Below are 17,813 nucleotides of genomic sequence, written 5' to 3'. Positions count from 1 at the left end.
TGTCCAGCCATTCAGCACTTTAATGATTGCATCTTTTTATTAGCTCATGCTCTACTTGGGGTCACAGGATTAGACAACTGAGGTCTTGGATGCAACAATGTTACTTTTCTTCACAAAGTACTAACATTACATCTTGAACTGTATTTCTGAACAAATAACACTTCACTTCCTTTCTGTAGACCCATTTAAATGAGAACTGGAGAAGCTGTACGGCATATTTATCAGTGCAAGTCATAGAGAAATGTCAAGAACCCACTGCTGGCACAGACAGAGTGAGTGAAAATGTTTTAGTTCAGATTAAAAATGCAGTGTTGTGTAGCAGACACATATAGGTAGATCCATTGAGTATTTTAGCTCATTGTTTTGGTTTTAGAACACATGCGGTCTTACCAATCTTCATTTCCACTACCAGCAGCTGGGCACAGTGTTTCCCCTAAGACTTTTTCCAGTAGCAATTTCATAGTGATGAATGAAGATGAATATATATCACCCTTAGGAATTGGTTGAGACCAGAGTAAATACTGGGATTGCGTTCATCAAAAATCCATAAATTGTTTTAAAGTTAAATTATTATCAGTGATTCATTGTTGTTTAATTATACTCTTGTTTTCACTTATATTAACCTTCCTGATAGTCCCTTGAATGAACAACATAATTGTTTTTTGTCAATTGAATGTTTTTTAATGGCTCCACTTACAGAAAAATGGTTCTATAGCGTTGCTAGAGGTAAATAATTATAGAGAAAACTGCCAATTAGAATTCGAACTAAGATCAATTTAAAACATTTTGACCTACAGAAGCCTTTAGAATGAACAGTTATGAGTTGAGTATTTAGCTGAAAAACTCTCTCCTTCAATCAATGGGGTCTTTATCACTTTGCCACACAGTAAGGTGTCATGTAAACAAGCTAGGAAGTTGGAATAAGAAACAACACCTCTTGGTCACATCTGTATCTGACCTTGAGCAAGTGTTTGAAGCTGTAGGAAGGCGTCTTCTCATGTCCATCTGTGGTCTCATCTCGTTTCTTACAAAACAGCAGCATTTTGTCATATAGGAAGAGGTGCCTCTGCATTGGTTTGAACCTGGCCAGGTCCTTCACCTGAAATCAGACCATCACTCATTCATTTTGCCTGTATCCCTGTCCAACTATTAATCCATTCATAAAGCTATTATATTCATGTTGACTACATTACAGCAATCACACAAACACAATGTTCCTCAAATTCATTTGCTTGTTGTATTATTTTAGCACTATATGAAAATTTTAACTGTACAGTAGCGTAAATGTACAGTAACTGTACAAATGGTTTTGTATGGATTCTTAACAGATTTATATCAAATCACATCATGATTGTCCTAATTCATAAACTCGCAACTTGCTTTTTTGTTTAAGAAATTACTTTTCCTTATCAGGATTTCCAGAGATCAGAAATTCTTTTTCAACTTATTTTCATGCTATATACTTGCTTGAGTTGGGTAATCAGTCACAGTAGATATTAAGTCTGGATTGTTTACCTGCAGTTGTGAGGCCATCTAGAATCCAGAATCAAAATGTACTGTAACTACACAAAATTTATGAGAGAAATAGGTGGATCCACTTCTCTTTTTGTCATTTGAGCAATAGTGTATGATGGCTGACTTACCTTAACATATGTCAAGATGTTACCAATGAAAAGTATGTTATTTTATTTCTTGTGCCTTACAAATGAGTAATTACAGAGCATTAAATGGTAATCTGGTAATCTCCAATTAGTTTGTTATGCCATAGTGTCTGCCAGTTTTGGAATGGTAAGCAAAATGCCCAAAATCTAAAAATGCAATAGAAAATAGCAGATGTATATAGGATTTGTAGTTGAAAAGCTAGAGTATGGAAATAAGAAATGGAGTGTGGGGTTTTACCTTGCTGTGGCCTTTTTTGTGGTCAGTCCACACATTAAAGGACCCCTGCATCAGCAGCTTCCCCAGTTCATTTAAGTTACCCTGTGCAAATCAACACGACAGAGACTGTTCGAGTATCACTTATTTATTATACATGGCAGTGTCTGTAAACACCAACTTTTTATCCATACATTATCACTGCACAACTTGTACCATAACAATAGTATTAGCCTATTCAAAGTATTTAACTGGGTGTGGGGAGACCAAATGGTCGGGGGTCCAAATCCCGACCAGGGCATCACCAGTGTGGGCCCTTAGGCAAGGTTTTTAACGCTACTAGCCTACCTCACTACAATGAGCGATAGAAATACTGGAGTCATACCGGCTCGGACATCGCCCGGGTCAACAAGGTCCGCGTCAGGTGCTAGGGGACCAGGGCAACCTGATGAGAAATGGGCCACTGGAACAAGACACTCATGGACGAGGGCTGATAACAGAGAACTGTTGGAGTGCTACTACATGAGTAACCCCAGCGATAGGGGCTACATGAAGAGAATGTAGGACCTATGGAAACTTCGAAATCCACCATCCACACTAGGGCCAAAGCATCTAGTAGCTCAGTGTTCCAACATCCGCAAACGGCAGCTGCTATCACACCACCCCCACCCGAGATTGGGTATCAAGCCCCAATGACAAGCCCCAACACGCTCAACACAAGAGCAGCTGACGTGAGAGTGAAGATCGTAGGCAAGATGGACACCTGGAACCTCCGCAGCCGGTTACCAAGACTAAGTGAAGTACTCTCTGAAAGGCTACTAGAAGATGTGAATGCAGCATTACGAACAATCCCCACTGTGACCATCACTGAGACCAACAAGCTGATATACACCATGGCAACAGTGATCCTTGAGATGCTTGCCCACAAAATACATTCCACCACCAAGGAGCAGTACCCTGCATGGAGAAGGAGGTTAGAGGCAAAAATAAGGGCAACACGGAGAGAAGTGAGCCAACTATCAGAACTGCAGAGAAGGATGAAGTTGGGTAAGAAATACAGCAGGCTGTCCATACCAGAGGCCCTGTAGACTGCCAAACAACGACTCACAGCCCTGGCTACACGCCTGAAGAGGTACACCAGAGAAATAGAAGCACGGAGAATAAACAGGATGTTCTCCACCGAACCATCCAAAGTGTACTCTCAGTGGGGGGGCAGTAACACAAGAGCAGACACACCAAGGCTGGAGACTGAACAATACTGGAAAAACATATGGGAGAGGGAGGCATCACATAACCCAGTGGCTGGCAGACCTAAGAGCAGACCACAGCAACATCCCTGAACAGGAACCAGTGACCATCGCAACGGCAGATATCCGAGAAAGGGTCTCAAACATGAAGAACTGGACAGCACTGGGGCCTGACATGATCCACACCTACTGGCTAAAGAAGCTAACTGCCCTCCATGAGCACCTGGCAGCTCAAATGAACCAGCTGCTAATGGATGGGACTGACCCAGAGTGGCTAACTGAAGGCAGGACAGTCCTGATCCTGAAGGACCCCCAAAAGGGAGCAGTCCCATCCAACTACCATCTGATAACCTGCCTCTGCACAACATGGAAGCTCCTGTCGGGCATCATAGTGGCTAAGATGAGTAGGCACATGGCTCAATACATGAGCGGGGCCCAGAAAGGAATGGGTAAGGACACCAGGGGAGCAAAACATCAACTACTGGTGGATAAAGCGGTCGCTCGAGGCTGTAAGACCAGGCAGACCAACCTGTGCACCGCCTGGATTGACTACAAGAAAGCGTACGACTCAATGCCTCACACATGGATCCTGGAATGCCTGGAGCTGTACAACATCAATAGGACCCTAAGAACCTTCATAAGGAACTCAATGGGCCTGTGGAAAACAACCCTAGTAGCCAACCTCAAGCCGATTGCACAAGTCTCCATCAAGTGCGGCATCTACCAAGGAGATGCTCTGTCCCCGCTGCTGTTCTGCATAGGCCTGAACCCCCTCAGCCAGATCATCACTAAGACGGGCTTCGGATACTGACTGCGAAATGGGGCAACCATCAGCCACCTCCTGTACATGGATGACATCAAGCTGTATGCCAGGACTGAGAGAGACATCGACTCACTGATCCACACCACCAAGATATACAGCAACGACATTGGAATGTCATTCGGACTGGACAAGTGTGGTCGAATGATAAAGAGAGGGAAGGTTGTCAGGACTGAAGGAGTTGAACTCCCAGAAGGCAGCATAGTGGATGTTGAGGGGAGCTACAAGTACCTTGGAATCCCACAGGCAAATGGGAACCAAGAAGAAGCCGCAAGGAAAGCAGCCACAACGATATACCTACAGAGAGTAAGGCAAGTCCTAAGAAGTCAGCTAAATGGGAAGAACAAGGTCCAAGCCATCAACACCTACGCCCTGCCGGTCATCAGATACCCCGCTGGCATAATAAGCTGGCCAAAAGAGGACATAGAAGCCACTGATGTCAAGACAAGGAAGCTCTTCACAATGCATGGAGGACTGCACCCCAAATCCAGCATCCTGAGACTATACACTAAGAGGAAAGAAGGAGGCCGGGGACTGGTGAGCGTCAGAGCCACCATCCAAGATGAAACAGCAAAGATCCATGAGTACATCAGGAAGATGGCCCCAAGCGATGGAATACTCAGTGAATATCTCAGGCAACAGAAGCCCGATGCAGAGGAAGAAGAGCGAGAACCATCATGGCAGGACAAACCCCTGCACGGCATGTACCACCGCCAGATACAAGAAGTGGCTGATATCGAAAAGTCCTACCGGTGGCTGGAAAAAGCTGGACTGAAAGACAGCACAGAGGCACTGATCGTAGCAGCACAAGAACAGGCCCTGAGCACAAGATCGATAGAGGCCGGGGTCTACCACATCAGGCAGGACCCCAGGTGCAGGCTGTGCAAAGATGCCCATGAGACAATCCAGCACATAACAACAGGTTGTAAGATGCTAGCAGGCAGCGCATACATGGAACGCCATAACCAAGTGGCCGGCATAGAGTACAGGAACATCTGTGCCGAGTATGGGCTGGAGGTCCCAAGGTCAAAATGGGACACAACTCCAAAGGTGAGGGAGAATGACTGAGCTAATATCCTGTGGGACTTCCAGATACAGACCGACAAACAAGTGATGGCTAACCAACCGGACATAGTAGTGGTAGACAAACAGCAGAAGAAAGCCGTAGTGGTAGATGTAGCCAGTGACAGCAACATCAGAAAGAAGGAACATGAGAAGCTGGAGAAATACCAAGGGCTTAAAGAAGAGCTAGAAAAGATGTGGAAGGTGAAGGCAACAGTGGTCCCCGTGGTAATCGGCACCCTCGGGGCTGTGACCCCCAAACTGGGAGAGTGGCTCCAACAGATCCCAGGAACAACATCAGAGATCTCAGTCCAGAAGAGCGCAGTGCTAGGAACAGCTAAGATACTGCGAAGAACCCTCAAACTCCCAGGCCTCTGGTAGAGGACCCGAGATTGAGGAAGACACACACACACCACCCATAGGGGTAAGAAGGGAAATTTTAATTTTATTTTTTATATAAAATTAGGCGACCTCTTGTGGCCATAATTAAAATGACATGTTCAAAGGATGAGGTTAGATGCCACAGTATTTACAACAACAAATACAGGACTTTCCCATAAGACAGTGGTGTTTGATTCCTACATGAAATGTGTTCTTTATCAGTGACTGCTCCAAAACATTAAGAATAAAACCATTATTATAACCATCACAATGGACATTATCTTTCAGTTACATGTTTTATTTTTCTCCAAACCATAGTCCTAACCCTAACCCTACTCCTAACCCCCTAACACTAGTCCTGTAACCCTAACCACACATAGTGTTTGTGCCTAAAACTTAACCAAATCATGACAGTTCGATAATCATAACCACGGGTTTATAAATTTTCATGAAGATGAAGGTTGGTACACTTCGTGGTGAAATTGTCATATGGAGTGTATAATTGCTACCATGACAATAAATGTCTGATAAACATACTAGTTAATATTCTAAGGTACAGTAAGTTGGGTATATGGTTAAGGCTTGAGGACTGGTTAACTGAAAATACATCTGCATGCACACAAATCCTGTCCACAATTACAGTTATTGAGAAAATCAACATAAAAAGTTGTTTTTGCACCTAAAATCGTACCCAAAAATATAGAGGCAAAAAGTGATTATCTTCTCAACAAGGAAACCTCCATGTTTGTTTAAAGTGCAGAATTGGCTGTTAGCTTCAACTGATCTAGTCAGTACTCATGATTTTGAAAGCTATAGTTAGTTTTGAGGTCAGGGAACACACTGTTACTGTGTGTTTAAGGCTCTTTATTGGATCTCTGGCTGTGTTTTACAGAAACCAAGAAGGTTTGTGTTTGCAATTATTTTTTAATAAAATTTTCTTGAGACCACAGGATAATTATGTCATGATCATCATTGCTACTAGCTGTTGTTTTACACTGGAATATGTATCACGTTAGTTTCCAGAGCTGTGGTGTAAAAGAAGTTATGTAAACCTTAATCTGTAATTTCACAGGTTTCCAGCAAGTCCTTGGACTTCAACATCCATTTCAACACAACTGTGACTGTTGTGTAGAGTTTGTCCTTGATTGTGTCTCTGTTTGATGAGTTCCCTCTTTAATGTGAAGAAGTTCCAGCTATGGCTGCTCCTCTCTGAGCCACTCAGCACAAACACAACATGTGATATTTGATTTCATAGGGAACTGAGAATCTTAAAAGAGAAAAAAAAAAAAAAAAAAAAAAAAAAAAAAATCTGCATTAGTGAGGGCACTATTTTTCTTCTGCTTTCACAGGTTATGCTCAGGAGACAATGTGACAGCTGGGTACCAGGACACATTCTGTGATGTCAAGTTTATTTCTTTCAGACACACTTAAAGCCATTAAACAGATGTTAGAAACTAAAATCAGCTTCCGTCAAATTCTACCTGGCCTCCAGGACATGCTGTATGACCTCACAGTCTGTGTGCTACAATAAAGTGCCATCACACTTGTCTGTTGTGAGATATTTTTCAAAATGCTCAAAAAAGTAAATGTCAGATCATTTCTTGTTTTTTCAAAAATCATGATTTTAGTCATGAAATTTAACATGTATTATGTTAAGTGTTGCTAAACAAACACCCCAAAATAAAATCTGTTTATGTTCAAGTAGGACATAAAGAGCTGTCCCCATAGAGCAATTAAGTCCAAGTAAAGAGGAGGTCATGGTTGAAGGATGGTGAGCAGAACATCAACTTCAAAATCATAAAGTTGTGTTCATTTGCTACATCCCATTTTGTCTTTTCTAAACCATGACCACAACCATTCTCTAATTTTACCCAAGTGATTATTATTGTAAAAATAAAGATAAAGATCACCAACCTTAATCAAGTCTTTTTTTGGCCAGCCAGTCTTTCACCAAATCATTGCCATATTGTGAAACAGATAAATTGTTCAACTGTGATCACAAGCAAACTTGTTATGAAACGGTGTGTGGTGCTGAAGGAGGAGAGGTGACAAACACTCCTTCTCACTGTTGCAAACTCACATTACAATGCTAATGCTCCAACAGAGAACAAAGGAAACACAGGAGGTATAAATAGACAGAACTCAAGACTAATTGAACACAGGTGAAAACAATGAACTTAATGAGAAACAAAGCCACCTATAATCACATGGACAAAAAACAGGAAGCTAACCAAAATAAGTGACCAAAACCAGAACTGAGAACGCACATCATAACAAAACTACAGTATATTGTCTTATTGATAGTATACTGTTTGAGTGAGATGAAATACCACATCTTTGCTAAGAAAGACATAAAATATGCACACACAAAAAAATCTTGTTGACCTTTTCACCTTTGAGTGATTTACTAACCAAGTATTGGTTTGTCTCCTTGACCTTCTCTGAAAGTGTTTGATTATTAAGTTATCTTGAGCAGAATTTAAACTGTGTGGTCAGACCTCTTCAGTTTGAGGCAGGGCTCCCACGTGGCAGCTTTTCTCAATTTTAATAAAAGAGTGGTTTTTAGAATTTTTGACACATCAAGACACAATTTCCAATAAAAAAAAAAAAAAAAAAAATAGAGCAAATGCATGTTCCACATGTTATGTTGTCATGACATTTTATACTGCTCTCTGTGCATCCAACCTGGCATTGTTTATTGTTCCCCTTGAAAGAATATCAAAAGATGTGTATTTCTGTATCTTCTAAAAGTGCAAATGATTAAACTGAAAGAGAGAACTGAAAAGAACTGAAGGCAATAATCAATGAGCAAAGAATGATGATGTAATGTTATTGACAATAAATAGTATTTCTTCAATTCATTTGATGGTATCCATGATGGTAATGATGATGAAGAATTTACTGACCTCAAAACCAGTGATGGCTATCTGGTGCATGGAGTCATTGACAGACTTGACAATGTCCAGCATAGTCGCTAAAGCCTCCTCAAGCTCAGCCGTCCCTTCACCCTTACTGCACTTTAACATCTCCTAGAAGACAGGAAAGAGGAAAGGGGTTAGAAAGAATGAAACAGAAGACAAAACAAAACAAACAATATATATATATATTTATATTTAAAAGATCTGTGATCTGATATTTTGTAAAGCTATCAAATTTGGCCAGTGCACAACAGCAGCAGTACATATCATTTAATTTCATTTCATTTTCTTCTGCTAATTCAAGATCAGTCTAATTAAGCAGTCTAAGAAAAGATGCCCAGACCTCCCTATCCTCAGACACTTCCACTAGCTCTTCCTGGGAGAGACTGAGGTGTTCACAGGCCAGCCAGGAGATGTAATACCTCCTTCTTTCAGTGGGACATGCCTGGAACACCTTCCCATGGAAACACCCAGGAGGCAGATGCCAGAACCATCTCAACGTGCTCCTTTCCAGGTGGAGGAGCAGTGGCATTACCCTGAGCTGAGATCTGCTGTCCTGACCTGGAAGCGTTTTTCAATATTACTACTATTACAGGAGAGCGTACAATATTTCTGTTTGAATAGAGGAGCGTAGTGTGTAAACAGTGCCAACCTACTGTATCATAATATAAATCATTCATGTAAAGCTACAAATATACACAAAAGCATGGTTGACATATTTACATTTCGGTAATTACCTTTATTCAATTTATTTGAACAACATCAAAATGCAATGCTAAGTACACACATATACAGTATGTGTTTGTCTCAAATTGCTTTTTCTGTCTTTGCACTCCCCAATTGCTGGTTTGCTGGTTGCCTCCAGTCTGTCAGTCTGCCTATGATCATTTGGAATCTGTTTACTTGTTTTTGTACTGTTGCCTTCCTCGGTCACTAAGATCACTAGCTTTGTTGTGATTAGCCCTTGTTTTGTCCACAACTAAAAACGACTGTTTGAGAATTAAGACTTGACAAGACTTTTTACATTAGATAAGCTATTAAATTTGTAAATTTGTCATTAATGTGTGGGTTTGTCTATATATGTCTAGGAAGTTACCTTGAGCATGAGCTGGTATTTGGTGATCCTCTGGACAGGCTTCAGCAAGTATGCATCAAGAGAGAGCTTGTGGTCCAGTTTCTTCTGGCATTCCTGTTGTCAAAAACACCAAACATTCTCCATGAGGAAGGGAAAATCCACCAAACATAGACCCATATAGAAAATTAAGTAGCAACGTTTCTTTAGATGTTGCTACCAGGAAATTCTAGCATCAGTGTATTCCTGATGCCTTGATTACCTGAAAGAACAGGCTGTCTCCACACTGCCTCCAAAGGACTTCAGAGCGAGGTTTATTCTGACAGTACTTCTCGTACACCTGAAGCTCTTCTTTCTGACAATAAAAAGACATTTGAGTGAAATGCATCACAAAAATCATCTTGTCAGTTTCTGGTCAATTTGAGTTGTTGCTACAGTCTGACATATATATGCACACCACTAGCTGGTCATGACAGTATATATTAACCCTGTTTTCTACAAAAGTTAAATTACTCATGTTTGTACAAAATTTTGGTTGGAGGATATATAATGTAATGTGTGAACAGCTGGATATAAAAAGCACAGAAGATCAGAAACAGACCGAGACATGTACAACTGAATATTACCTGTAGGAATTAAGAATACATTAACAAACACCCTTTACATTAACAAACACACTTTACTAATTCATAAAGTCAAAAAAAACCTGTGTATGACTATCTTTGTAGGTGTGCTGCTGTGTTGGATTACTGTTAAGGCTGATAGGCCAAGGTTGAGAGGACCCAAAAGACTCAGACACTACAGGTAAGGTGAAAGAATTTATTAAAGGAATAAAAGGTGTTGTGATGACGTCTTAGACTCAGGGAACTGGAGCAACTCAGGATTTGCTTCGGCGGAACTCAGAGGGTGGTTCTACAGAAGAACATAGAAATGGTAAGCAATTGTCGGGACGAAAAACTACAACCTCGGAATTTGTGTGGCTGGTTGTTTCTGCAGGTTACCCTAAACGAGGAGATGGCCAAGAGACGAGATGACGGGTCGCGGGTGAGTCTAGGTAGCGATGAGGTGGACTCCAGAACAGCAGCAACAGGTGGGTTGAAAACGGTGAGAACCAGGTTAGTGGAGACTGGCTGAGGGGACACAGGCTTAAGGAGACAATAGGTTAGCGTGGCTTTCAGATCAGACTGAGGCGCAAGGCTCAGACGAACTCCAGGTAGTTGTACACAAAAATGAGGCACCTCTTCAGTGAGAGACTTGAGAATGAGCAGGGAATCCACAACAGTGAGTATCCAAATCCTTCCTACAGAGATCCAGTATCCATCCGCTTTTGCATCCACACAGGTGAGTATTTAAATCCATGAGAGTGTACACCAAATTAACCAACACAGTGAAGTGAACATCCAAAATCCAGTGAACAATATATAACCAATCCTCTTCTAGTATTTCAACAGAAAATTCTCAGGGCAGTCAGGAAAGCAAAGACTTGAAAAACTCAATTCTGTAGTTCTGGTCACTGGCGAACAGGCTGTCGAAAAATGGAGAACAGTAAGCAAGCAAGCTCTGGAGAAACAGGAGTGGCCAAACAGCGAGAGAGCAGGTCTGCTTCAACAAACATTCTGGCAAAGGCTGATGGGTGAAGTCTGCTTATAAAGAAACCCAGAAGCAGGTAATGAGGCACAGCTGAAATCACTCAGTAAATGAGCCCAAGGAAGGAGAACTAAACAAGAACAGTGACAGACGTGAACCAGGAGGGGGCTGACAACCAGGAATTAGAGTCAGGCCCTGACAGTCCAATTGGACGATGAGCTGAAGATCCAAAATGGCACGAGCAGAAACCCAGGACCGCTCCTTAGGGCCATGGCCCTCCCAATCCACCAGATACTGCAAGCCTCTGCCACGGCAGCGAGACTGGATGAGGCGACGCACTGTGAAGGCAGGAGGGCCATCAATGATTCGGGTGGGTGGAGGGGATCTGGAAGCGGGTACAAGGAACTGGTCTTAAAGGGTCGAAGCTGGGCAATAGGAAAGGGACCAACAAACTTGGGGGCCAACTTGCAACACTCAACCTTAAGAGGTAAGTCGGCTGTAGAAAGCCACACCCTTTGGCCCTCTGCGTACGTGGGACCGGGAATCCGTTGTCGGTTGGCTGATTTGATATAGCGCTGGGTGGTGTTGAGTAGGGTAGAACAGACTCTTTTCCAGATTCAAAAACAGCGCCGGACCAATGCTTGGGCAGAGACCCTCCTGAACAGAGAACAGGGGAGGTTGATAACCATAGGCTGCCTGGAAAGGGGACAATCCAGTTGCGGAGGACACCAGGGAGTTATGAGCATACTCGATCCAAACCAAGTTCTGAGACCAGCTCTTGGCGTCCTGTGAGTAGATGGCACGATGACTGGTCTCAAGTTCCTGGTTCAGCACCTCTGCCTGCCCATTGGACTGGGGATGGTAACTGGATGACAAGTTAACCTTGATGTCCAGTAAACAACAGAACTCTGCCCAGAACCTGGCTGTGAACTGTGGACCTCTGTCTGAGACAATTTCAGAGGGGAATCCATGGAGGCAAAACACATGCTGGAGGAGAACCTCAGCAGTTTCCTTGGCTGAAGGAAGTTTAGGAAGGGGAATAAAGTGGACCATCTTAGAAAACCTGTCCACCACGGTGAAGAGTAGATTTAGTAGATAGCCCTGGGATTTGTGGAGTCCCGTAACAAAATCCATGGATTTGTGGGACCAGGGAGTTTTGTTCTGAGAACAAGTGGGGCAAGCCAGAACAAACTCCTTGACGTCTCTAGAGATAGTAGGACACCAGAACCATTGCTGAACAACAAGGCGGGTCCGGGTGGAACCGGGATGACAAGAGTTTTGAGGAGTGACAAAGTTCGGGGGAACAAAGAGCCGATTAGGTGGGCACTGAATAGGGACTTGTACACGGTTCTGGGCCTCCTGAACCTCCCTTTCTATTCCCAAACTGGTGATGCCAATGTGGACAGAAGGAGGTAGAATAAACCCTGATTCAGTGGACGAATCACCAGGAGAAAACTGACGTGAGAGAGTGTCGGGCTTGATGTTCTTCTGACCAGGTCGATAAGAGAGGTGGAAGTTGAACTGACTAAAGAATAAAAGACCAGCATGCTTGGCGAGGGTTTAGTCTCTTAGCAGTGTGGAGGTATTCCAAATTCTTATGATCAGTAAGGACCTGGAAAGATTTTTCTGTGCCCTCAAGCCAGTAGCGCCACTCTAGTGCCAGTTTTATTGCCAGCAGTTCCTTTTCGCCGACATCATATTTTAGTTCTGCTGGACAGTCGGCGGGAGAAGAAGGCACAGGGGTGGATCTTCTGGTCCTCCTCGCTGCGCTGGGAAAGAATGGCCCCAAGCCCAACATCTGAAGCATCGACTTCCACCATGTACTGCTTGGAAGGATCGGGTTGTTTTAAGACAGGAGCAGAGGTGAACCGTTCCTTCAGGGTGGCGAAGGCCTGTTCTGCTGCTGGTGACCAGTGAAAAGGTGATTTGGTGGAGGTGAGTAGGTGCAAGGGGCTGGCTGCGGAACTGAAGTGAGGAATGAACTTCCTGTAGAAATTGGCGAAACCCAGGAAGCGCTGAAGTTGTTTTTGGTTCTCGGGACTGGGCCAATCTCAGACAGCTGACAGCTTGTCTGGGTCCATGTGGACCTCTCTGGGGGATAAGATGAATCCTAGGAACTGAACTCTGGAGGAGTGGAACTCACATTTCTCAGCTTTGACATACAGTTGATTCTGGAGAAGACGAGGGAGTACCAATCTGATATGTTGGATATGTTCCTTTAGGGACTGGGAAAAGACCAGGATGTCATCAAAGTATACGAAGACAAACTTGTTCATCATGTCCCTGAGGACGTCATTAATCAGAGCCTGGAAAACTGCAGGAGCATTCGTGAGTCCAAATGGCATGACCTGATACTCATAATGTCCTGAGGGGGTGTTGAATGCTGTCTTCCACTCGTCACCCTCTCTGATGCGGACCAGATGGTAAGCATTCCTTAGATCTAACTTAGTGAATATCTTGGCCCCTTGCAGAAGTTCGAAGGCTGAAGAAATAAGTGAGAGAGGGTAACGATTTTTTACCGTGATGTTGTTAAGACCACAGTAATCAATGCAGGGTCTGAGGGTCTTATCCTTCTTGGGAACAAAGAAAAACCCTGCACCGGCTGGTGAGGAGGATGGACGAATAAGCCATGGCCTCAGACACGTATTTCTCCATGGCCGCCTTCTCTGGAAGAGACAAGGAGTAGGCTACAGATGACCTCGAGGTGGAGTAGAACCAGGAAGCAAGTTGATGGCACAATCATAAGGACAATGAGGTGGAAGAGAAGTGGCCCTGGCCTTTTTAAAGACCTCCTTCAAGTCATGATCCTTGGGGGGAACAGAGGAAAGATCAGGGTTAGACGGCTCAGAAGTCTTCTGAGAATGACCAGCTGGAACAACCATGCTAAGACACGCAGCTGAACACGAAGGACTCCACTCACAACTCTGTCCCCTCTTCCAGTCGATGACAGGGTTGTGGTGTTGCAGCCAGGTATTGCCTAATATGAGGGGTTGAAGTGGAGAATTAATAATAAAAAAGCTAAATTGTTCCTGGTGGTTTCCTCCCGTGGTCATGTGGACAGGTTGGCTCCTATGAGTGATCTTTTGACGAATGTGGCCATCTAGTGCCTGGACAAGGATTGACTCAGAGAGAGGGATCACTTTAATGCCCAGCTGAGTGGCCAGCTCAGCATCCAAGAACTCTGAATCAGCTCCAGAATCTATGAAAGTACTCAGGAAAAGTGTCACGACCAACTCTTAAGGTCACCTGAAAAAGGGGGCGGGAGGAAGGATTCTTAGTCATTGACCAGCTTGACCAGCCTCCTGTCTCCTGCTGAGCCTTTCCTTTTAACGGACAGAATCGAACCAGATGACCAGGTCGACCACAATAAAGACAGAGCCTAGGGTCAAACCTGCGCTGTCTCTCCTCGGGACTCAGCTGCATGGGTTCCTCTTGGTCCAGACTGGAGGAGACGGTATCTTGCCGAGAGGAGGAGGATCTCTGTTCACGGACACTGGGATGGGGAGACCTGTAAACTCCCCTCTCCACTCGCCTCTCTCAGATGCGTCGATCTATTCTGGTGGTGAGATCTAGAAGACCATTAAGAGAGAGGGGAAGCTCCCATCCTTTACTCTTAATTCTGTAACTGATTGATTACCTTGACGAAGACTTCTAGAGGCTGCTTTTGCAGGCAACACAGGATTGAATGCTCTGCGCAGCTCCCGAGAAAATTGTTGAAAGGTGGAACAGGAGGGGGAGCCACACTCCCACTCAGCTGTGGCCCACTTACCTCCTGGTAAGTAAAGATAGAGCAAAGGTGACTCTGGAACGCTCTGTGAGGAATGAGGACGGCTGGAGGTCAAAATGCAGAGAACACTGTAGAAGGAAGTCTACACTGAACTGGTTCACCTGAGTAACGTTCTGGAAGAGTTACTCTGGGCTCAGGAAGAGAGCGCTGCAACAGAGGGTCTACTGGGCCTGGCCGAGAAGGAACTGAAGACTGTTCTGCTGGGAGAGGAACTGAGGAGGCAGTTAGAGTTATGAAGGTCATTCAGTCTGTTTTCCTGACGAGAAATGGCGCCCTCTACCGACGCCTTCCACTCCTGGGTGTCTAATGGGTCCATGGCCAGAATGTTCTGTTAAGACCAATAGGCTGAGGTTGAGAGGACCCAAAAGACTCAGATACTACAGGTAAGGTGAAAGAATTTATTAAAGGAATAAAGGTGTTGTCTTAGGTCTTAGACTCAGGGAACTGGAGCAACTCAGGATTTTCCTCGGCGGAACCCAGAGGGTGGTTCTACAGAAGAACACAGAAATGGTAAGTGATTGTCGGGACAAAAAACTACAACTTCGGAATTTGTGTTCACCTGTGGCTGGTTGTTTCTGCAGGTTACTGTAAACCAGGAGATGGCCAGGAGACGAGATGATGGGTCACGGGTCACAACAGTGAGTATCCAAATCCTTCCAACGGAGATCCAGTATCCATCCGCTTTTGCATCCACACAGGTGAGTATTTACATCCGTGAGAGTGAGTGCACCAAATCCTCCAACACAGTGAAATGAACATCCAAAATCCAGTGAACAATATATACACAATCCTCTTCTAGTATTTCAACAGAAAATCCTCAGGGCAGTCAGGAAAGCAAAGACTTGAAAAACTGAATTCTGTAGTTCTGGTCACTGGCAAACAGGCTGTCGAAAAATGGAGAACAGTAAGCAAGCAAGCTCTGGAGAAATAGGAGTGGCCAAACAGCGAGAGAGCAGGTCTGCTTCAACAAACATTCTGGCAAAGGCTGATGGGTGAAGTCTGCTTATAACCCAGACCCAAACCCAGGAGCACGTAATGAGGGACAGCTGAAATCACTCACTAAATGAGCCAAAGGAAGGAGAACTGAGAAGAAGAGCAGTGACAGACATGAACCAGAAGGTGGCTGACAACCAGGAAGTAGAGTCAGACCCTGACAGATTACATGTTTTTTTTTTTCTTCAGGTGGGCCTAATACAGTGGCTGTAGTGTGTATAGAACTGTAAAAGAAGTACTGATATGTAAATAAAATATGAGTGCCTGAAATCTGTATTAAAATGTATCTCTTAAGTGGGTAAATGGGCTCAGTTACTTTCCGCCACAGTTTCTTAGCAACTTACCCTTTTCAGAAAGCAGGTTCCCACCAGCTCTGGTTTCTCTGCACAGTTCTCCAGTTCCCTTAGAAATGTCCTGTACGTTATTGATGAACAGAAAAAGAAAAAAACGCACATTGTCATTTTCTTTAAGCAAGAAGTTGTAAAATCTCTCTTGATGGGTCAGTTTTTATGATTTACTGTAGAGCAAAATGAAAATAGTTGCTGAAGTAGTTTAGGAAACACAGATGGCGAAAAAGAGGCAAGAACATAGAGAGAAATTAATGTAAGAAGAAGGAAAGTGGATGGAGATAAGAGGACATAAGGGAAAGGAGGAATAGTTTTTTGGTTCAGAACTCCAGGGCTTCTGTAATCTGCCTGGAATGCCTGTGATGTCACTGAATTGTACTGTGTGTTGAATGAATATCTTGGCACAGTCACTTTGACTTGCATGGGAAGCACATGCCTGTATGCAGAGGTTATGTATAGAAATTATATTGTGTCACTTAAATTAATCTTAAGAGAAGATCTAAAAAAAATTACTCAGCAGTTTTTTTGGTGTTCCTCCCAAATATTCAGTTGCTAGCAACACAAATAAATTCCTAAACCAGTAGATGTATGTGTGGACACTGTAGTAACTCGACACTGCAGACTGTTGGTCAATGGATGTGGGAGTGAGTGGGAAGAGCAGAGACAGAGATATTTATCTTTATTTTATTTATTTATTCGAGATATTAGTGTATTTTTAACAAGTACTGAATGAGCCAATAATAATAATGTTCATGTAAACTTCTGCTTTTAAGTTGACCAAGTGCATATGGTCAATTAAGGGGTTGTGGACTTACTTTGAAACTACTAATACACAAATAGGCACTATGTTATGAACATCTGCATACAAGCTGATCCAGGCTAATACAGACACATACAAACTTAAATGTTAACTGAACTGTGTCTATTCTTATGTTGTTCGGGCATGCCATTATATTCAATTACTGACATTAGCAGCCTGACATCATAAGGTTTCAGGAGAAAGTTAGTGAATACTTTTCCCCCATCCCGTCAGATAATTTACTTTTTCCCAGAGTTGTGCTACCACTTAATCTCATATTTCTCCAACGTGGCTTCTGGGATGATGTGAAAATGGTACTCAGTCATGAATGAATTATGAGACATTGGATCCTGGGCTAGTGCTACTTTACTCTGTTTTAATGAAAAATAAATGTAGCACTAGTATCGCACTAAGCACTAAGACTAGGACAAAAAAAATTAAAGATCACATTCTGTTAACTTTCATACATATTCACTAATATTGTTGCCAGATATCACCAAACATTAAAACTGACAACACACAAATCTCCTACTGATACAATAATCAAGTGACAACATGTAACGTGTAAATTCTGTAGCTTAGAGTTCATATTGGACTTTAATTTATCAAGTTCACACAAACACTCCTAATGTTGCCCTATATCAGCTAAATGTGTAAAAAGGCAACTTATATAGAACTTATATTTTGCACAGCAAAAAAGTGCATTCCACCTACTTGTTGTGAAATTCATATATCTCTGGCAGGTTTCCAAAAAGCACATCCCTTTTGTTTTCCAGGGAGGGGGGGGTGAGGTGGCTAAGCTCTGAGTTAACCAGCTCTGCAAAATAACCCTGGGAAGGAGGGAGAATGATGAGAAAGTGAAGAAGAAAAAGAAAGCTCATAGCAAAAACTGGCAAGGCAGCAGAACATCGCAGCTGATCCTTTC

At 43.2% G+C, this 17,813-nt stretch overlaps 1 protein-coding gene across 3 annotated transcripts in view; it reads right to left on the bottom strand.

Moving 5' to 3' along the window:
- mcf2l2 (MCF.2 cell line derived transforming sequence-like 2) overlaps positions 1-17,813 on the bottom strand; it is a 160,636-nt gene that overhangs the window by 55,321 nt on the left and 87,502 nt on the right. For all 3 annotated transcript variants that reach the window (XM_026304800.1, XM_026304801.1, XM_026304799.1), the window contains exons 17-23: positions 17,603-17,718; positions 16,087-16,156; positions 9,638-9,730; positions 9,400-9,492; positions 8,292-8,414; positions 1,900-1,980; positions 959-1,099 (exon numbers count right to left, since the gene is read on the bottom strand). In XM_026304800.1, the coding sequence (XP_026160585.1) occupies positions 959-1,099; positions 1,900-1,980; positions 8,292-8,414; positions 9,400-9,492; positions 9,638-9,730; positions 16,087-16,156; positions 17,603-17,718 (717 nt within the window). The remainder of the gene's footprint in view (positions 1-958; positions 1,100-1,899; positions 1,981-8,291; positions 8,415-9,399; positions 9,493-9,637; positions 9,731-16,086; positions 16,157-17,602; positions 17,719-17,813) is intronic.

Source organism: Mastacembelus armatus, chromosome 4 (genome assembly GCF_900324485.2).
Source record: "Mastacembelus armatus chromosome 4, fMasArm1.2, whole genome shotgun sequence".
Classification (NCBI taxonomy): domain Eukaryota; kingdom Metazoa; phylum Chordata; class Actinopteri; order Synbranchiformes; family Mastacembelidae; genus Mastacembelus; species Mastacembelus armatus.
The sequence above is the reverse complement of the archived record's forward strand: the minus strand, read 5'-3'. Positions and strand labels throughout refer to the sequence as shown.